Raw genomic sequence first — 17,328 nt, forward strand, 5'->3', positions numbered from 1 at the left:
CAACTCAGTTGTGAGTCAGGAAATTAATTTAGTGCATCTGAAGAGCATTTAAACTGGGGGGGGGAGGTGATTAAAGGGTATCACACATTAGTAAGAGTATTATTTCACCAAACATTTAAAGATTTTATATGCAGACACGCACACACATACACACACGCACACACACATACTCTAAGTCATGATGTAAAAGTTATTTTTATTACGACTCAGTCAAAAAAAGTTTGAAATACATTGGTCAATGCAGACCACCAAAAGAATAAACATGGGCGTTCTTGGCATGAATGTCAGTAACGGGTCAGTACTGAATGTAAACCAGTCTTGTGCTCTGGAATCCAAGGTGAGCTACAGAGTTCTCAGTTTACCATAAACACTTAAGTTACATTTATTTTTCCACTTGTCCTACACTTTTAGGCAGGGGCCTGAGCAGTAGAAGGAAGGGGGAAAACCCTAGGTGCAATTATTTACCTGGAGTGGTATCATGTTATTTTGAGAAAACGCATTAAAAAAGAGTAATTCCCAGACGGTTAATTACAATGCTTTCCTTCTACCCTATAAAGGCGTACTGTTAGCATAAAAGTGAGTAAAAACTTTCAAATTTGTCATTAGTTTTGAGATTATAAATGGTCAAAATCAAGGCAGTCTATGATTTTGTCATTGTTATTTTTGGTTTTGCAAGATACACAACCACAGATACAGAGATATAGAAAGATGAGTAATCTTGTCCTTAACTACTTTCATCTTCCTAAAAAGAATGACAGTCAGAATTATCATATGGAGACTGAATTCACCCTCCCAATCCGTAAAGATGCTAAACAATCATTTTTTAAAAATCAGCCATCTAACCACATGACAATGTTTGGCTCTGACTTTCAAGAACCCAATGGTAAGGGCCACTTTAGTTCTGATACAAGGACTGTGTATGCCACCCTAAATGTACCTCATCTTGGAAGTTTCTTGGGTAAGCCAGGGTTAGCACTGATTTGGCAGCAGGTTGTCAAAAAAAAAAAAAAAAAGCATACATACTGGGCAGGACATTAAACACCAAGGTTCTGACCTTAGCATAGGCCTATGTCATCTCAGAGCCTATTTCTTCAGGTATAAAAGAAAAGGGTTAGACTAAGTGATTTACAGGATCCCTTCCTGAAATAACTTTATTTAATTTGAATGTAGCTCTAAGATTTTTATCCATCTTGCTCTGCAACTTTGTCTAATAATTCCTTTAGTAACAGCTTTAACTTTTAGTAACATTTCTGCCAGTTTCCTTTACAACCACCTCTCAAACTTGCAAGGTTCCATTAAGCTCACTCAGCCCAGATACTTTAAACACATCGAGTAAAATAAAGCTAACAAAAAACAAAATTTAAGGCTTTTTTTTTTTTATTTCAGCCAAGGAATGATGCATGCTACAGATTAATCTTTACTTTTCCCCACTTGGTTTTTCAAAGAATACCACCATTTCAACCCCCCAATGAACATGGCACTTGTTTGTTTCTTCCCCTTCTAATTTATTCCAGATTTTCAAGTGTTTTCTTCAGTAATGATGCTTTCTCCTGCAGCTCAGGTCTGCTGTCTGTCTCCATAGTAGCTAAAGACTCAATCAGGAGCACTCTGCATTCAGATGTCAAACATTCCCACTGTTTAGATTCTGAATGGAAAAAGAAAGAAGGAAAAAACCCAGACAATCCTTATAGAACAAGCAAGGGAAAAAAAGTTAAAACGATTTTTTCTCCATATACACTATCCCCAAAATAAATGCAAAGCAACCCCTTGATAACAGATCAGTATATAGTGATCACGGGTTCAATAGGTATCTCAAAACCTAATTATTGACAATAGCCTGAAAGCACATCAGGTAGTTTCATCTCCTTTCCCCAGTAACAGTGGAAGGAAGAGAAGTGAACTGCACTGAAACAAAGTGGGAAGAAGGAAGTATCAAGGCAAGGCACACAGTAGCAAACAAGTCATTTCCACAACACCACAAGGCCACTTTGTAAGATGTGGTCAGCAAAAAAAAAAAAAAAAAATCTTGAAACAAATTTCATAACTGCAAGATCAGATTGATAAACATGATACTCTTGTTACTCTGTTCTCTAAGGAAAGCATCAGAAAACTACATACATAATGAAAATTTTAGAAAATAAGAAAGCATATCAAATCTTAAATCTTGTTTACAAGGTTCTGCCACTTTCTACCAATGCGGCTCCAAGCAAGTTACTTATTTAACCTTTTAGTTTCATATTCCTCATCTACACTGTATTAGTATGTATCTGGAAAACTGAGAATCTGGTAATACGACTAAGTGCCCTGCTCTTTTATTTCAACAAGGAAAAAAGAGATTATGAGATGTTTAGTGTTACTGAGTCTAAAAGGCCTATCTGATGGAGCCCTGAGAGAGGTGTTTTAATTGCTAAGCAAAGATAGAGACAGAAGTACAAAGAGCAAACACACAAAGCTGTGGAGAAAACTATTCCATCTTCTACACTCTTAATCCATGAAGTTAAAACAATTAAGAGGAGGAGGCTCCTTTGGAAATTAGTAGCAGATATACCGCTAGAGAAATGCTAACAGTTTTCTTTTTCCATTGACACAATAGAAGATTAGAAGAAATGTGCTTCTTGATAAAGTTTAAGAAAAAGAAAACAGAAAAAAAAAGATAAGATTAAGAAAACTACTGCTGCTGAAATAATAAAAAAAAAAAAAAAGAAAGAAAAGAAAACTACTGCTACCAAATTTGAAGACTCAGGTAGGTGACTGTTAAAATGTTTTTCCGACTCTACTTTTCAGTGTGTCATTCTGCTTCTTTGTACATACACAGCAAATTCTACCACTGTCAACCACTTCCGGTGACCAAGATTAAATCAGGATTCATGATGGGAACAAAAACTTGATTACTTTGAGATAACTATAGCTGAATAACACATTAAAAGTATACAAATTAAAAGAGTACCAAATGTAAATATTAAATAAAATTTAATAGTTTTAGCTTTGTACCTTATACTTGCATAAACGTGTATACTAATTTGTGCTTCAGAGTATATGCTTAGAGTATATTTTTAGAGTATAAGTAAAAACAGAAAATAAAACATTTCTGAAAACATATGCCATAAAGTGTCCTGGCTTTCTGTTCCTCCAATGAGAACTATCAGGAACTCACCTTCAAGTTTTTTAAGCAGCAATTCTATCACAGATAAAGCTTCTGTTCTCACAGATGAGTAGGTCTTATTTTCTAAGAAGAAAAATCATACAGTTCAAAAGGTATGCCTTAAAAATTGAACCTGCCAGATTAGTGTTCTTAAAAGAAAGATGTTCACAAATGGTAACTCTACGGAAAGATACGTCCGGTTTTTTTAAGGAAGCTTCCCTTTTGCTAATTATCGTCAAATATTTGAAATGTGCAACATGCCCACATTCTTTATTTTGGGAAAACGAAAAACAGCAACAAATTTTTGGCCAAATATAACAATCACCACAACAAATGACAATATTTAAAACGTCCATTTTAGAAGTGGGAGGTTAACAGACACTCTCTCAAACACACAGTCATCTTCATATGGCACCTAAGAATAGTCTTTAGGTTTCCATGACCCTCCCTTCATTTTACCAAAGAACACTGTAAAACCATGTTTAGGCTAAGTCAGGGACGCCTGGAACACTGCAAAGACAAGTTTGTTAGCTGCCAGTTCTTTATTCATAAAAGCACATTACCTCTAACAATTGCTACCGAAACATGCTTTCTTGGCGTCTACTCTTTGACATGTTATCTGCTTCACAGTAAAATTGTCTACCAAAAAAATTAACACACAACCAAACCCAGGGCAGGGAAGGCATGAGATAAACTTATAACACCTTGTTAAGCTACAAAGTATAGAAGTCCTACAAAGAATGATGGTGACCTCTCAAAAGGACACAAGAGTCAGCTTGAAGGGACTTCCTGCTGGACAAATCTGGGACAAGTTGAGTAACAAATTAATTAAGAAAAATAACCATGAACCATTTGAAGGGGGAAGAAATCCATGAATCAATACTAACAGATAGTAATAGATAAATAAAAAGCTGGGTAAAAGAGAGGAATCTTGCTTACACTAGAATTCCAACTACCAAATGGTGAATATGGAGAAACTGCTAGAGCTGGAAAATCATCTTCATAAAAATTGGTTCAGGGAAGAATCATCAATGCATGCTAAATCTAGAGAAGAAATGTTGAAGAGAAGTATTTGCATGGTCTTAGAGTGTCTTCTCACAGACTCCTTATTAGACACAGTTTTGAAGAGGAACGGATTATTTCAATGGTCGTAAACATTTTTTTCCCACAAGCTACCTTTAGACACAAGGGGAAAAAATATAATAGTAACTACAAAGTAGAGAAACCTGATGTACCTTGATCAGGTAATCAAAATTAACAACACAAATAAGGACAGTTGGACACTGTGAGCCTCTTAATGTGAGGAGGATACATCACTAATGTAGTATCCCAACTGGGAATTCATAACCTGGATCTAATTATGAGGAAACATTGGACAAACACCAAAAGAGAAACATTCTGTTTTTCAAAAAGGGGAGAGAGGAGAACTTTAGTCTCCGAAACTGTCAATGTCACGTAAGACAAAAAAAGGCTGAAGAACTGCTCTAGATTAATGGAAACGAAAAAGATAGGACAACAAAATTCAATAAATGATCCTAGACTGGATTCCCTAATGGAGGGGAGGGACAAAATCCTATAAAGAACATTACTGGCCAGGCGCGGTGGCTCACGCCTGTAATCCTAGCACTCTGGGAGGCCGAGGCGGGCGGATCGTTTGAGCTCAGGAGTTCGAAACCAGCCTGAGCAAGAGCGAGACCCCGTCTCCACTAAAAATATAAAGAAATTAATCGGACAACTAAAAATATATAGAAAAAATTAGCCGGGCATGGTGGCGCATGCCTGTAGTCCCAGCTACTCGGGAGGCTGAGGCAGAAGGATCGCTTGAGCCCAGGAGGTTGAGGTTGCTGTGAGCTAGGATGACGCCATGGCACTCTAGCCCGGGCAACACAGTGAGACTCTGTCTCAAAAAAAAAAAAGAACATTACTTAGTCAAATGAACAAACTAGAATATGAATGATAAAAAAAGTGCATCCACATTATGCTACCTAAAGCTGACAACTGTACTGTGGTGTATAAAAGAGTGCACACTAAAGAATTCAGGAATAAAGGGATTGATGTAAGCAATACACATATCAAGTGCTTCAGAAAAAAATCCACACACATAGACATCCAAATGACAAAGCAAATGGGACCAAATGTTAACAGATGATTCTAGGTAAAATGTATACAGCTGCAGTCCCCAACCCCAGGCCACACATCACTGCCTGACTCCGCCCCCCAGTCCATGGAAAATTTGTCTTCCATGAAACTTAGGAACCAGGTCTCACAGCAGGAGGTGAGCAGACACGTCTCACCACCTGAGCTCTGCACCCCCTGTCCACTGAAACTGTCTTCCATGAAACTGGTCCCTGGTGCCAAAAAGGTTGGGGACTGTTGGTATACAAGTATTATATGTACTATTGTTGCAGCTGCTCTGTAAATTTTAAACTATTTCCCAATAAAAAAATTTCATAAATACTTGGCACAAAGGTTTTTCTGGTCTAAATGGTAAAATCCTATTACAGTTCCACGTTAAAATATTCCCATTTAGGGATACATATGGAGTATATTAAGTTGGAGAGTTCTAGAAATTTAGTTCCAGACAAGGTAGGAAATATTTGAAGCTTAGCTCCTTAGCTTTATATAATAATTAGAGCCCAGAAGAGCCTGGGCAACATAGCAAGACCCCATCTCTACAAAAAATTTAAAAATTTAGCTAGGCATGGTGGTGCACACCTATAATCTGAGCTACTTTGGGAGGCTGAGGTGGGAGGATCTTTTGAGCCCAGGAAGTCAAGGTTACAGTGAGCTATGATCATGCCACTGCACTCCAGCCTGGGTGACACAGCAAGATCCCGTCTCTTAAAAAAAATATATACATATATTAGGACTCCTTATCAATTTCAGTTTACTACACTCACCTAAAGAATATGTGATTGATTTACAAGTTTCAAGGAGAATTTCAGCCAAAGCCTCAGGATCTGCATGTTCTTCTTCTAAAAGCATTAACCTATACAAATCAGAAAGCAAGATGCAAATGCTAGTTACTAAGGAAACATTCTAAATCCTTCCTGGCACAAACAATTTCTATCTGCATATATCACTTTATCATGTCACTTTACCTATCAAATTTAAAATTTATAATAATTCCATTGTACATATAAAATGCTGGGGGGAGTGGACAAAATAAAAAAACTGAACCATGAGTAAATTACCCCTGAAAAAAGGCATTCATTGACTGCAGGACTCCTAGCTGCACTTTCCACGTGCTGAGTTTTAGCCGTTCACACATCAGTTTGCACAGCTCCTGACGATAACAACCTGGGAAAAAAGGACCAAGTGGGATAGAGCAGGAGAGACAGTGCGAAGGAGCAAGAGACAGAGCAAATGAGGGACAGACAGAGAGAGCAAGAGAGAGACAGACAGACAGAGGAGGAAAAGGTAGAGAAAAATAGGAAGGAGAGAGAAGATAAAATAATAAATTAATTAAAGCCATGAATTTCCAAAAAAAACCTGAGTGTCACTTTTGCACCCAAATTCCCAAACACTATTAATCAGATACTGTCCCCACAAAGGTGCAACGTAACTGTTTATAAAATGCTCATTTTCAAGGCATCTCATCCTCCATGGAACTGAAACAGCACTTTAACTACACTCCCCTTCCCCTTTAAAACTTCCTGAATGACAGCCAAAGAAAGCAGAACTCTGGAAGCCAGGAGCTCCTCTCTAGACACTCATAACCTTTTGCAAAGTGTTGGTTTACCAAGAGTCAACAGTGCTTTATCACAAAACTATTATGCCAACTCAATTTTTCTTATAATTATGTAATTAATATTATGCCAACAAATGAATCAGGAGTAGAAAACTCAACAAAGGAGTTATTTTTAAATGTTGTAGAATTTAGTCGAGCTCAAACACATGTAAAGATGGGGGGAGGAGGTAGAAGGCTGGAATTCTGCACTTGGATTGCTTCATAAAAGCTTGAAATTTCCTTCTCTATTTTAAAGAAGCAAAACCCAGAAATTGTACATTGTACATTATAAGATATCTATGACAAGTTAATGTGTAACAGTTAAATTCTCAAAAAGGCCTTGGCTCTGTGCTCGGCAACTGGCAAATAAATGTACATTTCCATATCTTATATTATAAAATAAACTGCTTTGTATTTGCATCATCTTTTTTATGTAATTCCCTACTTTCTCTACCTATCAAGGAAAAATTAATAGTCTCAATGATGTTAAATAAGAGGAATTCCACTACAGCCTCACTTACAAATTTGTATCTTTTGGGTAATCCTTCCTATAACACAGCAAATATATAAATTCATACAAAGAATGATAGAACTCAAAGAAAACCTTAAGTCTGATTTTAGATATATCCAATCACCTATAATCAACAACACTTTTTGTAACATTCAAGAATATTGAGATTTTCAGCAGGATGCACTGTAGAATCAACACGCAAATTTAAAATAGTATTGCCCCAAGGTTAAGGCCCTGTCAAAGAACTCCAAATTAATTGCAACCTACTCCAACAAGGTTCACTGTTTGTATTTAATCCTTTAGAAATACATGTCCAATTCTGAACATCTTCTAAACAGTCATGGGTTTCTCAGTGAAACAGAGATTTCACTTGCTTACTGAAGAATTGGTAGGGAGGCCATTAATTTTGAGATGAAGAGACCCCACTAATAAATTTTGTAGATTCCTCAGAATAGAGCTGTGATCATAAAGAAGAGTAACAGAAATATTTTTTCATCAAAGTATCTCCATAAAATATAACATGATTGTTATGGGCTGAACCATGTCCCACAAAATTCATATGTTGAAATCCTAACCAGCAGTACCTCGGCCTGTAAGTACATCAGAAAGGGTCATATGGGTAGGCCCTAATCTGACAGGTGTCCTTATAAGAATAGGCGATTAGGACCCAGAGACACAGAAAAAAGACCATGTAAAGACACACGATAAAGATGGCCATTCATAAGCTAAGGAGAAAAGTCTCAGAAGAAACCAACACTGCCAACACCTTGATCTTGGACTCCTACTCTCCAGAACTGAGAGAAATAAACTGGTCGTTTAAGCCACCCAACTTGTGATAGTTTTTTTACAGCAGCCCTAGTAAAGTAATACAATGATCAATGAGATTATATGCTCACGTAGAAGTAAAATTTCTATTGGATAATTCTCACTATTAATTAATGACACTCTACAAGAAACAGTAACTATAATTTGTCATACAAAAAATCTCTGCTCTCATTAAGTAACCTCTGATCACAGCACTTCTTCAAACGTAGTTTCTGGGGCTTACGTTGAGTCTCCACGTTGCGGGGCCAGGCTTTGCCCAGGCTTTCAAAGGCACTCAGCAGAGATTCCAGCTGCAGCTCCTTTTCCTTATCATTCTCATCTTCATTTTTGGTTGTCCGGACCCCAGTGCTTTCAAGTGAGTTCTAGGATATATCAAGAAAAGGAAGGCAAACTTTAATATTTTATTCTTTAAAGTTACAGGTATACTATTAAAGCAATCTGGTACCAGAGCAGGAAATATTAAGCAAGAATTAAATGGTAAATTCTCTACCGTAAGATTTCCCATTGGTAACAAGAATTTGTAACAGGAATATTATACCTCTAAACAAATTTGGGAACTACTTTAAAGGAATCTGTAAAAACAAAAGCAAAAAAAAAATACTGTATATGTAATATTTTGAGCAGAACATAAGAGGACATTACAATCATAATTGAAGATGGAAGGAACTCGGCAATGATCTAAATCCAAACTCTTCCTTGATAGACAGAGGCCAAGGGAAACAACTGGTCCAGCTAGCTGGTGACAAAATCAACTGAAAACACAAGTCTCCCAATTTCATACGCTACCATTATGTATGTAACAGAAATTATATAAACAGCCTTATTACTGAAAGAAAACTGCACATTAGCAGCAACACAAGAAGAATGCTATTTAAAGTAATTCATTTCACAAATAAATAGGTAAACCATACCCCTCTTTCTATGAACCAGAACTCAAACTTTAAAAATGAGTTCTCCATTTTCCAAAATCAAATTCTTTTTTTTTTTTTTAACCAAAGTCCCCCAGTATATGGCAGAGGCAATCCACGTGGTACATTGAGCTCCTTCACCCTAGGATGTGGGGGTGGCTTCTGCAGATGCTTCCGAGGCACAGCTTACTGTGACAGAAACTGTTCATTCACTACAGAATCTACTCTCCCCTTCTACCTGCCATGGAAGGCAAATGGACACCCAGAATGAAGACTCCCTTTCCCAGCTTCATCTGCTGCCAGACACAGCTATGTAACTAAGCACTCGCCAATGAGATGAATATAAGTGAAGTGCTGTGTAGCAGTTTCCAGGAACTCTCCGGAAGAGAAAACTGACAGGCCCACATGATCTTTCATCCCTGCTTCATCTCCTCTGCCAGGCCTGCCTGGAACACACATACACTACGGACCCTGAGGCCAATGACCACGGTCTAGACGTGGCAGTGCTGAGAGCTGCAAAGAGCTGATATTCTTGAAAGCTTTGTGAGGCTCCAAACTACTATGTGACAGACAAACCTCTATCATGTTTGAGGCCATGATAGTTTGGAATTTTTCTGCTACCTGCAGTAAAACTAATATATAAAACATGCAATTAGAGCACAGGAAAAAAAATTTTTTTTTTTTTAAAGTATAAACCAGACCCAAGAGGATACAGGTGGTCATTACCTTCTTAATAAGAGGTATAACAATGTCAGAAAACTCCTGGAATCTGTCTTCTTTGGTGGCCTTCAAGACATCGGCTGCACAGCTGATGGCTATAATCTTGTATTTGAGATTCTCTTTGCAACACTCCTTCAGAACAGCTTGCAGAATCTCGTTTGTGCTGGGTTGATGGGGGACAGACTTTTCCAGCTCTGTGCTACAGGATCCATACAAAAGCATCAGAACAGTTAATAAAGGCTGCTGCTCAGATTCAGCTGCAGAAATGGCATCTTCATGAAAGAACATTTACCTGCAAGCTGTCACCACACAGGCAATGGCTTTCAATAGTTCTTCCTAAGGGGTGGAAAGATGAGGGAATATTATTAAGCTGAAACACGTCATTTACACTCTACACTATGACTACAATTACCACAGGAATATTTAATAACCACGACAACAAAAATTAACAAGAGTCACCTTATCTTTAATGCACTGTACCATTTAATAAGCACATCCACTGAGTTTTACTCCAAACCACAGACGCAGGATAATTATCTTCATCTCCATTTCATAAAGGCCTAGAGAACTGATTTGACACTGATTTGGTCACACAGACAGGAGTGTCAACCACAGAATTAGAACTAGGTCTGACTCCTAGTCAGGTACTACACTTCATCGGTACTGCATGGGCCACTATTGAACTGTACAATAATTTTACATGATTGAATATACAATCGTTGCCACAATCTCATGTTCCCCACTGAGTGTTCACTGTAAGTACCCTACTATAGCCCTTGTGTAAATAATGACTGTTAATAATTCACAGGCCTCAAAGATGGGCATCTTCAGGCCCAGGTTTAGAAGCAGCTCATCTTGCTACTCAATTTCACATATGCCCAATCCTGATCTGTTCATGAGGTCAACAGGCACAAAATGGTGACAACTTGGTTTAAGACATAACGTGGAAGGCTGAAGATGATAAATATATCAATCTCCAGCATTACTGTGCATTATTCAAGGACATGTGGGTTATACTTTGAGATGAAATATCACAATCAGGCAAAATTTACCCAAAGCTTCCCAATGGCTAGGAAATCTGGTTAGCAAAAAAAATCCATCTGAAGTCACAAAAAACCAGTTTCTTATTTTAACAGAAAATGAAACATGAAGTTGGAATCCCTTAAGGATACCTTAAATTTAACTGGGCATGAATGGTTTCTTTACCTTTCCTGCCCACGTTCTTCCAGCCAGGCCTTGTAACAACGCAGTCAGTATCATTCCTAGATATGGAGGGACTAGAGAACTTGTTTGTTTTGCAATTGATGCCATGGCAATTGCACCCTGGGCTTTCATCTTCCAAGACTGAGACTGTAAAGCCCTCTGGGTAATGGTAATCAACTCCTGTAGGTATAATCGAATGCCACCAAAGGAACCTAGATTATAAAAAGCAAAATTAAAACAACTTTTAAGTGGAAAGAAAAATTAACTGACTTTTCTAAGTCCGAAAAAAGTCAGTGTCCATCAGTCTAAAGCAGTGGTTCTCAACTGTTAAAAGACTCCACTCTCTCAAAGTATGTGGTGGTGTGGCTTATTTCTACAATGGCAGAACTTTATGAACTTCGATGTGCCTATAGGAGGGTGTCACACAAGTGGTGATCATCCATTAGTATGTGTCAAGGTGAAAAAACACTATTCTAAAATAACACGCTAAGGCAACATAAAACCACAATTACACTCTCAACTGAAAATGTAAAGTTCTACTTTGCTTGAAAAGAGTTTATATTCTCTCACATGGGCAGTGATAAATAAAGAGAAGAGCTCTGAGCGTCAACCTTGAGAACTGAGCAATTTGGATAGGCTTAAAATTAAATGGGATGCATGTTGTTAAGGTCCTCGGAAAGTAACTACAGAGGAATTTATGAAGAAAGTAAAAAATTCTAGCTGTGGTTCCTAAGAAGCAGGTTTAATTCACAGGTACCATTTACTAACCAGGTACATTTTCCTGCCACACTTCAGTCCATAAGTTACATTCTTCTTTTTCAGATTTCTCCTCATCAGCAATTTCGTGCATGCCTAAAAATGCCAAAGGCAAGACTTCTTTGGCATGGTTCTTTAATACATCAGGGCTGTAGCGTCCAATAGCATGAATAGTCAAAGCACAGGAGGTCTTGTAGATGGGCTCTGACAAAAGCAGAAGAAACCAAAATCTTTATGATATTTATTGTTTTTAAGGGTAACCAATTTAAATAAACTATTGCTCAACTTGTATCACAGCAAAACAAATAAATAGGTAAAATCAATTAGAAGTATTTCTAGCAAAGCACATAAAATCATGGAGGGTAAGAATTAATTTTTGTTGTTTTATTAGTTTGTTAACATTTAAATTAAAAATGACAGAAAATAGGGGGAGGAAGGTACCTTCTTTCTCCATATACCAGCCACTGAGCTTCTGCAGAAGTTTTTCAGTGCTACTATCCCGTGAGGTCTGAAAAACAAACAATCTTAGTCATTTCTTTGTAATTATCAGAGCTTTACTTAACTAAATAAGGAATTCAACTCACCCGAACTAAATGGCCCATGGCAAATGCACAGGATTTCTGAATCACACTGTTCCGATCTGTCAGGCCGCTAAGCAAAGCACTCATAAGTTTACCTACCAGAAATAAAGGGAAAAAAATCTGATATTTGGTTGACTAAATATTCTGCTCTGTTCCCAGGATGAAAACAAACATAATCCTGTAATTAACATCTGATTTACTCCATAGTAGTTTAGATCCCTTGAATGTTGTATTTGTACTATCCATTTGCTTCCCTTTGCCTGATATAAAATTAAAAATTACACTGTGTCTAGAATACCATGGGAAAAGTTGCAAAATTAGAGCCAGGTACATAAAGTTCATTAACCTCTTCTAGAAGCAATCTAAGAAGAGAAAAATGTAATTTTTCTATAGCTGATGTAAGATTAGCTATAAATGGTGAACAAGTCCTACAGAATGGCAGATACTTTTATTTCCTCATTCCACAAAGAAATAATCAAATCCTCATAAAACAGTAAAAACTTGCTAAACTTGATAAACTCTTCAGAGAAAGAAATTGGGGGGGAGGGGCTGAGGGGAGAAAAAGCATACAGCATCCCAAGCATGTTTGAATAATTATTTTCCCTTTTAAAATTCTGTACACAAGACACAGCCATGTGAAAATATCACCACACATCATTTGACACACTCACCTGAGTAAGGTGTTAGGTCCTGAGGACACTGAGTAGTTAATGACACGATGACACTGGCACAGCCGCCCTATGGGTTACAAAGGCAAAAGTCTAAACTAGATGGTCATGATGTTCTACCAAACCATTTGTTTTAGGTGTCAAAGATTTAACAACATAAAATACATGAAGCCTAACAGCCCCTCCAGGATTCAATCTAAAAAAAGGAAAACTCTTATTTCAAACTATAATAGTAATGCAAAGATTTTTTTCCAAGACCTATAGCAGGAAGAAGGGTGATCTTGGACACCATGAAAAAGAAAGAAGATTGGTACAATTTCCTGGGAAAGCAATTTATGTTGTCTTATCTGTCATTGTGCTAACATTTCCATTTCTAGAAATTTAACCTAAGGAAGTGGCTTCAGATGTGTCCAAAGACAGTCATCACAGCACTTTGTTTAATATTTAAAAAAAAAAAACTAACAGTAAGTCAGACGTTCTTTGGATTAAAATAATGTTACATCCATACAATAGAGTATCATACAGACTTTATAAAAGACATTGTAGAAGATACATGCACAAAAAAGAAACCAGAGGAAACACTCCAAAATATTAACACCAGTTAACTCTACATGGTAAAATTATGGACAATTTTTAACTTTCTTCCGATCTACAAATGCTAAAATTTTAAAATATAAGCAAGTGTTAATTTTGTCACAAGAAAAAAAATGTGAGTTATTTGTTTTAAAGAGGGTACTGGGTGGTATCCGATCCTTGAAAGATCTTGAAAAGGAAGACTTTTTTTTATCCAAATACCTGCTGGCCCCACTGTGAGAAATGCTAATCACCACCTAAAACAATCATATCCTGATAAATGGATGAGCATTTCCATGAACTGATAATGAACAAGAACACAGAAGGCATGTACATGGCAACAGGGAACAGAAATGATTCCACTGAATAGGTAAGACAATATTTACTGGAACACATTTACTTTATTTTCTGAATCAGTCATATGTTTTCAGTTATCAGTGCAACCACAGAAACAAAATGATTAACATATAATATTAATAATATTAGGTTTTGTGATAAAATATGAATTTTAAACATGATAGCTGTTACATTTTTGTGGCCAAACTAATAAAGATGCATCCTTCCTCTTGTGAAAAATACACTACTTACCTTAGTTCCAAGACCTACACCACTTCTGATCAGTTCACACAATCTAGGAACTAGCTCACCCAGCACTGACACATCAAGATATTGCAGGCACTTTTGAAAAAGAATAAATATAAAGGTAAAGCTTAGCAAGTAATTAAGTCAGTACCATATCCAATTAAAAACTGCCTATGTCAAATATGTACCCACTGGATGTGACATCAAGTTGAAAATCCTATGATTTTGCTCTGATTTCAATATTAAAACCACCATTATACTACAAACAGAAAAATCATTCATCAGTGATTCAACAATAAAAACAAAACAAGCCAGCCATGGTGGCTCATGCCTGTAATCCCAGCACTTTGGGAGGTTGAGGCAGAAGGATTCCTTGAGCCTAGGACTTTGAGACCAGTCTAAGCAACATAGCCAGACCCCATCTCTACAAAAAATTAGAAAAAATTAGCCAGGTGTGGTGGCGTAAGCTTGCAGTCCTAGCTACTCAGGAGGCTGAAGCAGGAGGAGCACTTGAGCCTGGAAGTTCAAGTTTACAGTGAGCTATGATTGTGCTACCGTAGTCCAGCCTAGGTGACAGAGTGAGACCCTGTCCCTTAAGAAAAAAAGAAAAGAAAAACATCAATTTACTAAAGCCGAAAATAATAATTACCCAAAAATAAAGGACCTCTCTAGGCCTACTTCCTCTATCAATCCACGTTTGGTATTAGAAAAACCTAGACTAAAATTGGTATTCTTCAGTGAGCCTACCCTACCAAACCACCTCCAATAAGTCAACTTCTTAGATGAATTCTCCTATAATTTGCTGGTCTTTATTTCTGAAAATTCAACAACATATATTCTAGCATTAATGAACATAACTAAATGGTATTCGTTAACTGTTCCTATTTCTTTCAACTTATTTTCCCCCCAAATAATCCAACTAAGATATAACATGCTTACGCCAAATTCTGGTAACAATCCTCCTGCAGGCACTACAAAATAGCTACTTCTCTTCTCCAGCTTTGTGATCAACTTAGTAAGTAGCTCACAATCTTAGTTAACCACTACAGGGTATGCACAGCACAGTGACTTTATCCAGACTCCAGGAACTTTAGAAATCAGAACCTCAGAGTGCCAAGCAGATCTCTACTGCAAATTCTCTCCTAAGACTGAAACAATATATCAACATTGCTCAGTTCTCTTCGCCTCCCTCTTATGTTGCCTACCTCATTTAATACCTCCAGCTTATACCTCCCCCTACTTCCTCCCAAAGGTACCTCTCAGGCAGGGGTGAAACTCTGGACCTTTCTAAATAGGCATACCGAAGACATACAGATGTAAATTCATAGAGAGATCTTTTAATATGTTGTTGTCCCTTGTAACAGAAATTTGGACTGATTCTAGTATTTGGAAAATCATTCCCTCTAGGAACAGAAGAAAAAAGAACTATACTAATAAAAAAAAACTGGAATCACAACAACTGCTCAACTCATCCCTTAAGTCTCTATTTCATTTAATGCAGCCTGAAGACTTTGAAGAATTACTCTTTTAGGAAGTAAACAAACTTGCTCATTATTATTTAGACACTCACCATGTTGATTGTTTCCATCATGGGAGAGGATTTGGCAGCACTGAGTCGAGCACTATCCATCGCAGCCTGAAGAACACAAATTCAAGTCACTCTGGACATTCAATAATTAGGAATAACCCACAAACAATCCCATGAAAGGGTTTTACTTCCAAACTAAACAACTGTTAAAAAATAATCTGTATATATAACAAAAGCAAACATAAATTTAACTCTAATGTCTTTTAACCTGCACTTAATAATAATTTACCAGGAAAAGGAGCATCTCACTACAAGTAAGAAATTGAGATAATATAATAGAAATTAATACAGTATGGCTCTGAGCAAGTCATCCTCCCTTGCTGAGCCTCATGTTCTCCATCTACTAAACAAAGGAATTGACAAAACAAATTCGTAAGGTTTTAAACAATTGTGTCTAAGTAGTAAAAAATTTTACATATTTAGAGCTTTACCTTTGTAATGAGCCTTCACACCTACAATGGTTTTTGAGTCTAACAATTATGCTGAAGTAGAGGTTAACTATCTAGACATAATAAAGCAGAAAAGTAAGGCATACAGGAGTGACTTGCCTATGACTACAAAGTTTGGACCAGAACTTGTATCTCCTAATTCTTAGTAAACATCCTATGAGCACCCAGGAAGGAGGCAAGTCTACTGCTCAAAGAGGAAAGCATGATGAATGGAGAAGAAATAGCAACATCAAGGCAAAGGGAAAGAAAGTAAGTTATTAGAAAAGTTTAGGCAAGTTAAAAATCAAACGGTGAACTGAAAAAAAACACATTATATATGACAGAGGTTTAATAGTACTAATAAACAAAGACAAATGTAAAAAAATTAAACAGCCAAATAGAAACACAGGCATGGTATAGAAATACAATTCACAGAAAAATATAAATGGCTAATATAATATGCAAAGACAATAGACAACATTAGAGGAAAAGGAAGGTGCTAATTAGAACAATGAAATTTTCGCTCATCAGACTGATGTCATTCAATGTTGGCAGAGGTGTAGAGAAAAAAGAACATTCATAACCTTTGATGTTGCAAAACCTCTCCTACAAAAATTCAAAATCACCTCACTGCAGAATACTATACATGCATTAAAAGGAATAAAATATGTCTACTATAGATATTACTATTAAAAAAAACAAGTTGCAGAACAATGTTCTACTATTTTAAAATTAGTATGTTTGCTTGGTTTTGTAGCCTATGACTACAAAAGAATTTGAAAAAGGCACAGGAAACTATTGACAGTGGGTACTTTTCAAGGAATGATACTGTGGTGACGGGGAGAGGCGGCCCCCTAGGGGATTACTTTCTACCCTTCTGTATTGGTTTAATTTTGCATAATAGATGTTTCATCTGCAATTTTTATAAAATGACTAATCACAGACTAGGTGACTAGAGTATATCTGAAAAGCAGAAGAATTTTGGACTATGTCAAAGTCTAAGTGTAAATCTTCTTTACTTGTAGGGCAGTGGAGTCCACAGAAGGACTCTGAAGGTGTAGACCCAACCCTGAAAAGAATAAACGTACAAAAAACTGTGTCAAACTGGCCGGG

General features: G+C 36.9%; 1 protein-coding gene across 1 annotated transcript in view; it reads right to left on the bottom strand.

The window, feature by feature from the left end:
* Positions 1-1,359: 1,359 nt before the first annotated feature.
* The window catches only part of KIAA0368 (KIAA0368 ortholog), a 139,538-nt gene continuing 123,569 nt past the window's right edge, over positions 1,360-17,328 (bottom strand). The window contains exons 34-47 of the mRNA XM_012641131.1: positions 15,770-15,835; positions 14,206-14,295; positions 13,048-13,114; positions 12,380-12,471; positions 12,237-12,303; positions 11,808-11,999; positions 11,043-11,251; positions 10,129-10,172; positions 9,843-10,035; positions 8,432-8,570; positions 6,337-6,442; positions 6,043-6,131; positions 3,155-3,226; positions 1,360-1,645 (exon numbers count right to left, since the gene is read on the bottom strand). Coding sequence (XP_012496585.1) covers positions 1,506-1,645; positions 3,155-3,226; positions 6,043-6,131; positions 6,337-6,442; positions 8,432-8,570; positions 9,843-10,035; positions 10,129-10,172; positions 11,043-11,251; positions 11,808-11,999; positions 12,237-12,303; positions 12,380-12,471; positions 13,048-13,114; positions 14,206-14,295; positions 15,770-15,835 — 1,566 coding nt within the window. The 3' untranslated portion in view covers positions 1,360-1,505. The remainder of the gene's footprint in view (positions 1,646-3,154; positions 3,227-6,042; positions 6,132-6,336; positions 6,443-8,431; positions 8,571-9,842; positions 10,036-10,128; positions 10,173-11,042; positions 11,252-11,807; positions 12,000-12,236; positions 12,304-12,379; positions 12,472-13,047; positions 13,115-14,205; positions 14,296-15,769; positions 15,836-17,328) is intronic.

The sequence above is a fragment of the Propithecus coquereli genome, unplaced genomic scaffold (genome assembly GCF_000956105.1).
Source record: "Propithecus coquereli isolate 6110/MARCELLA unplaced genomic scaffold, Pcoq_1.0 Scaffold163, whole genome shotgun sequence".
Classification (NCBI taxonomy): Eukaryota; Metazoa; Chordata; class Mammalia; order Primates; family Indriidae; genus Propithecus; species Propithecus coquereli.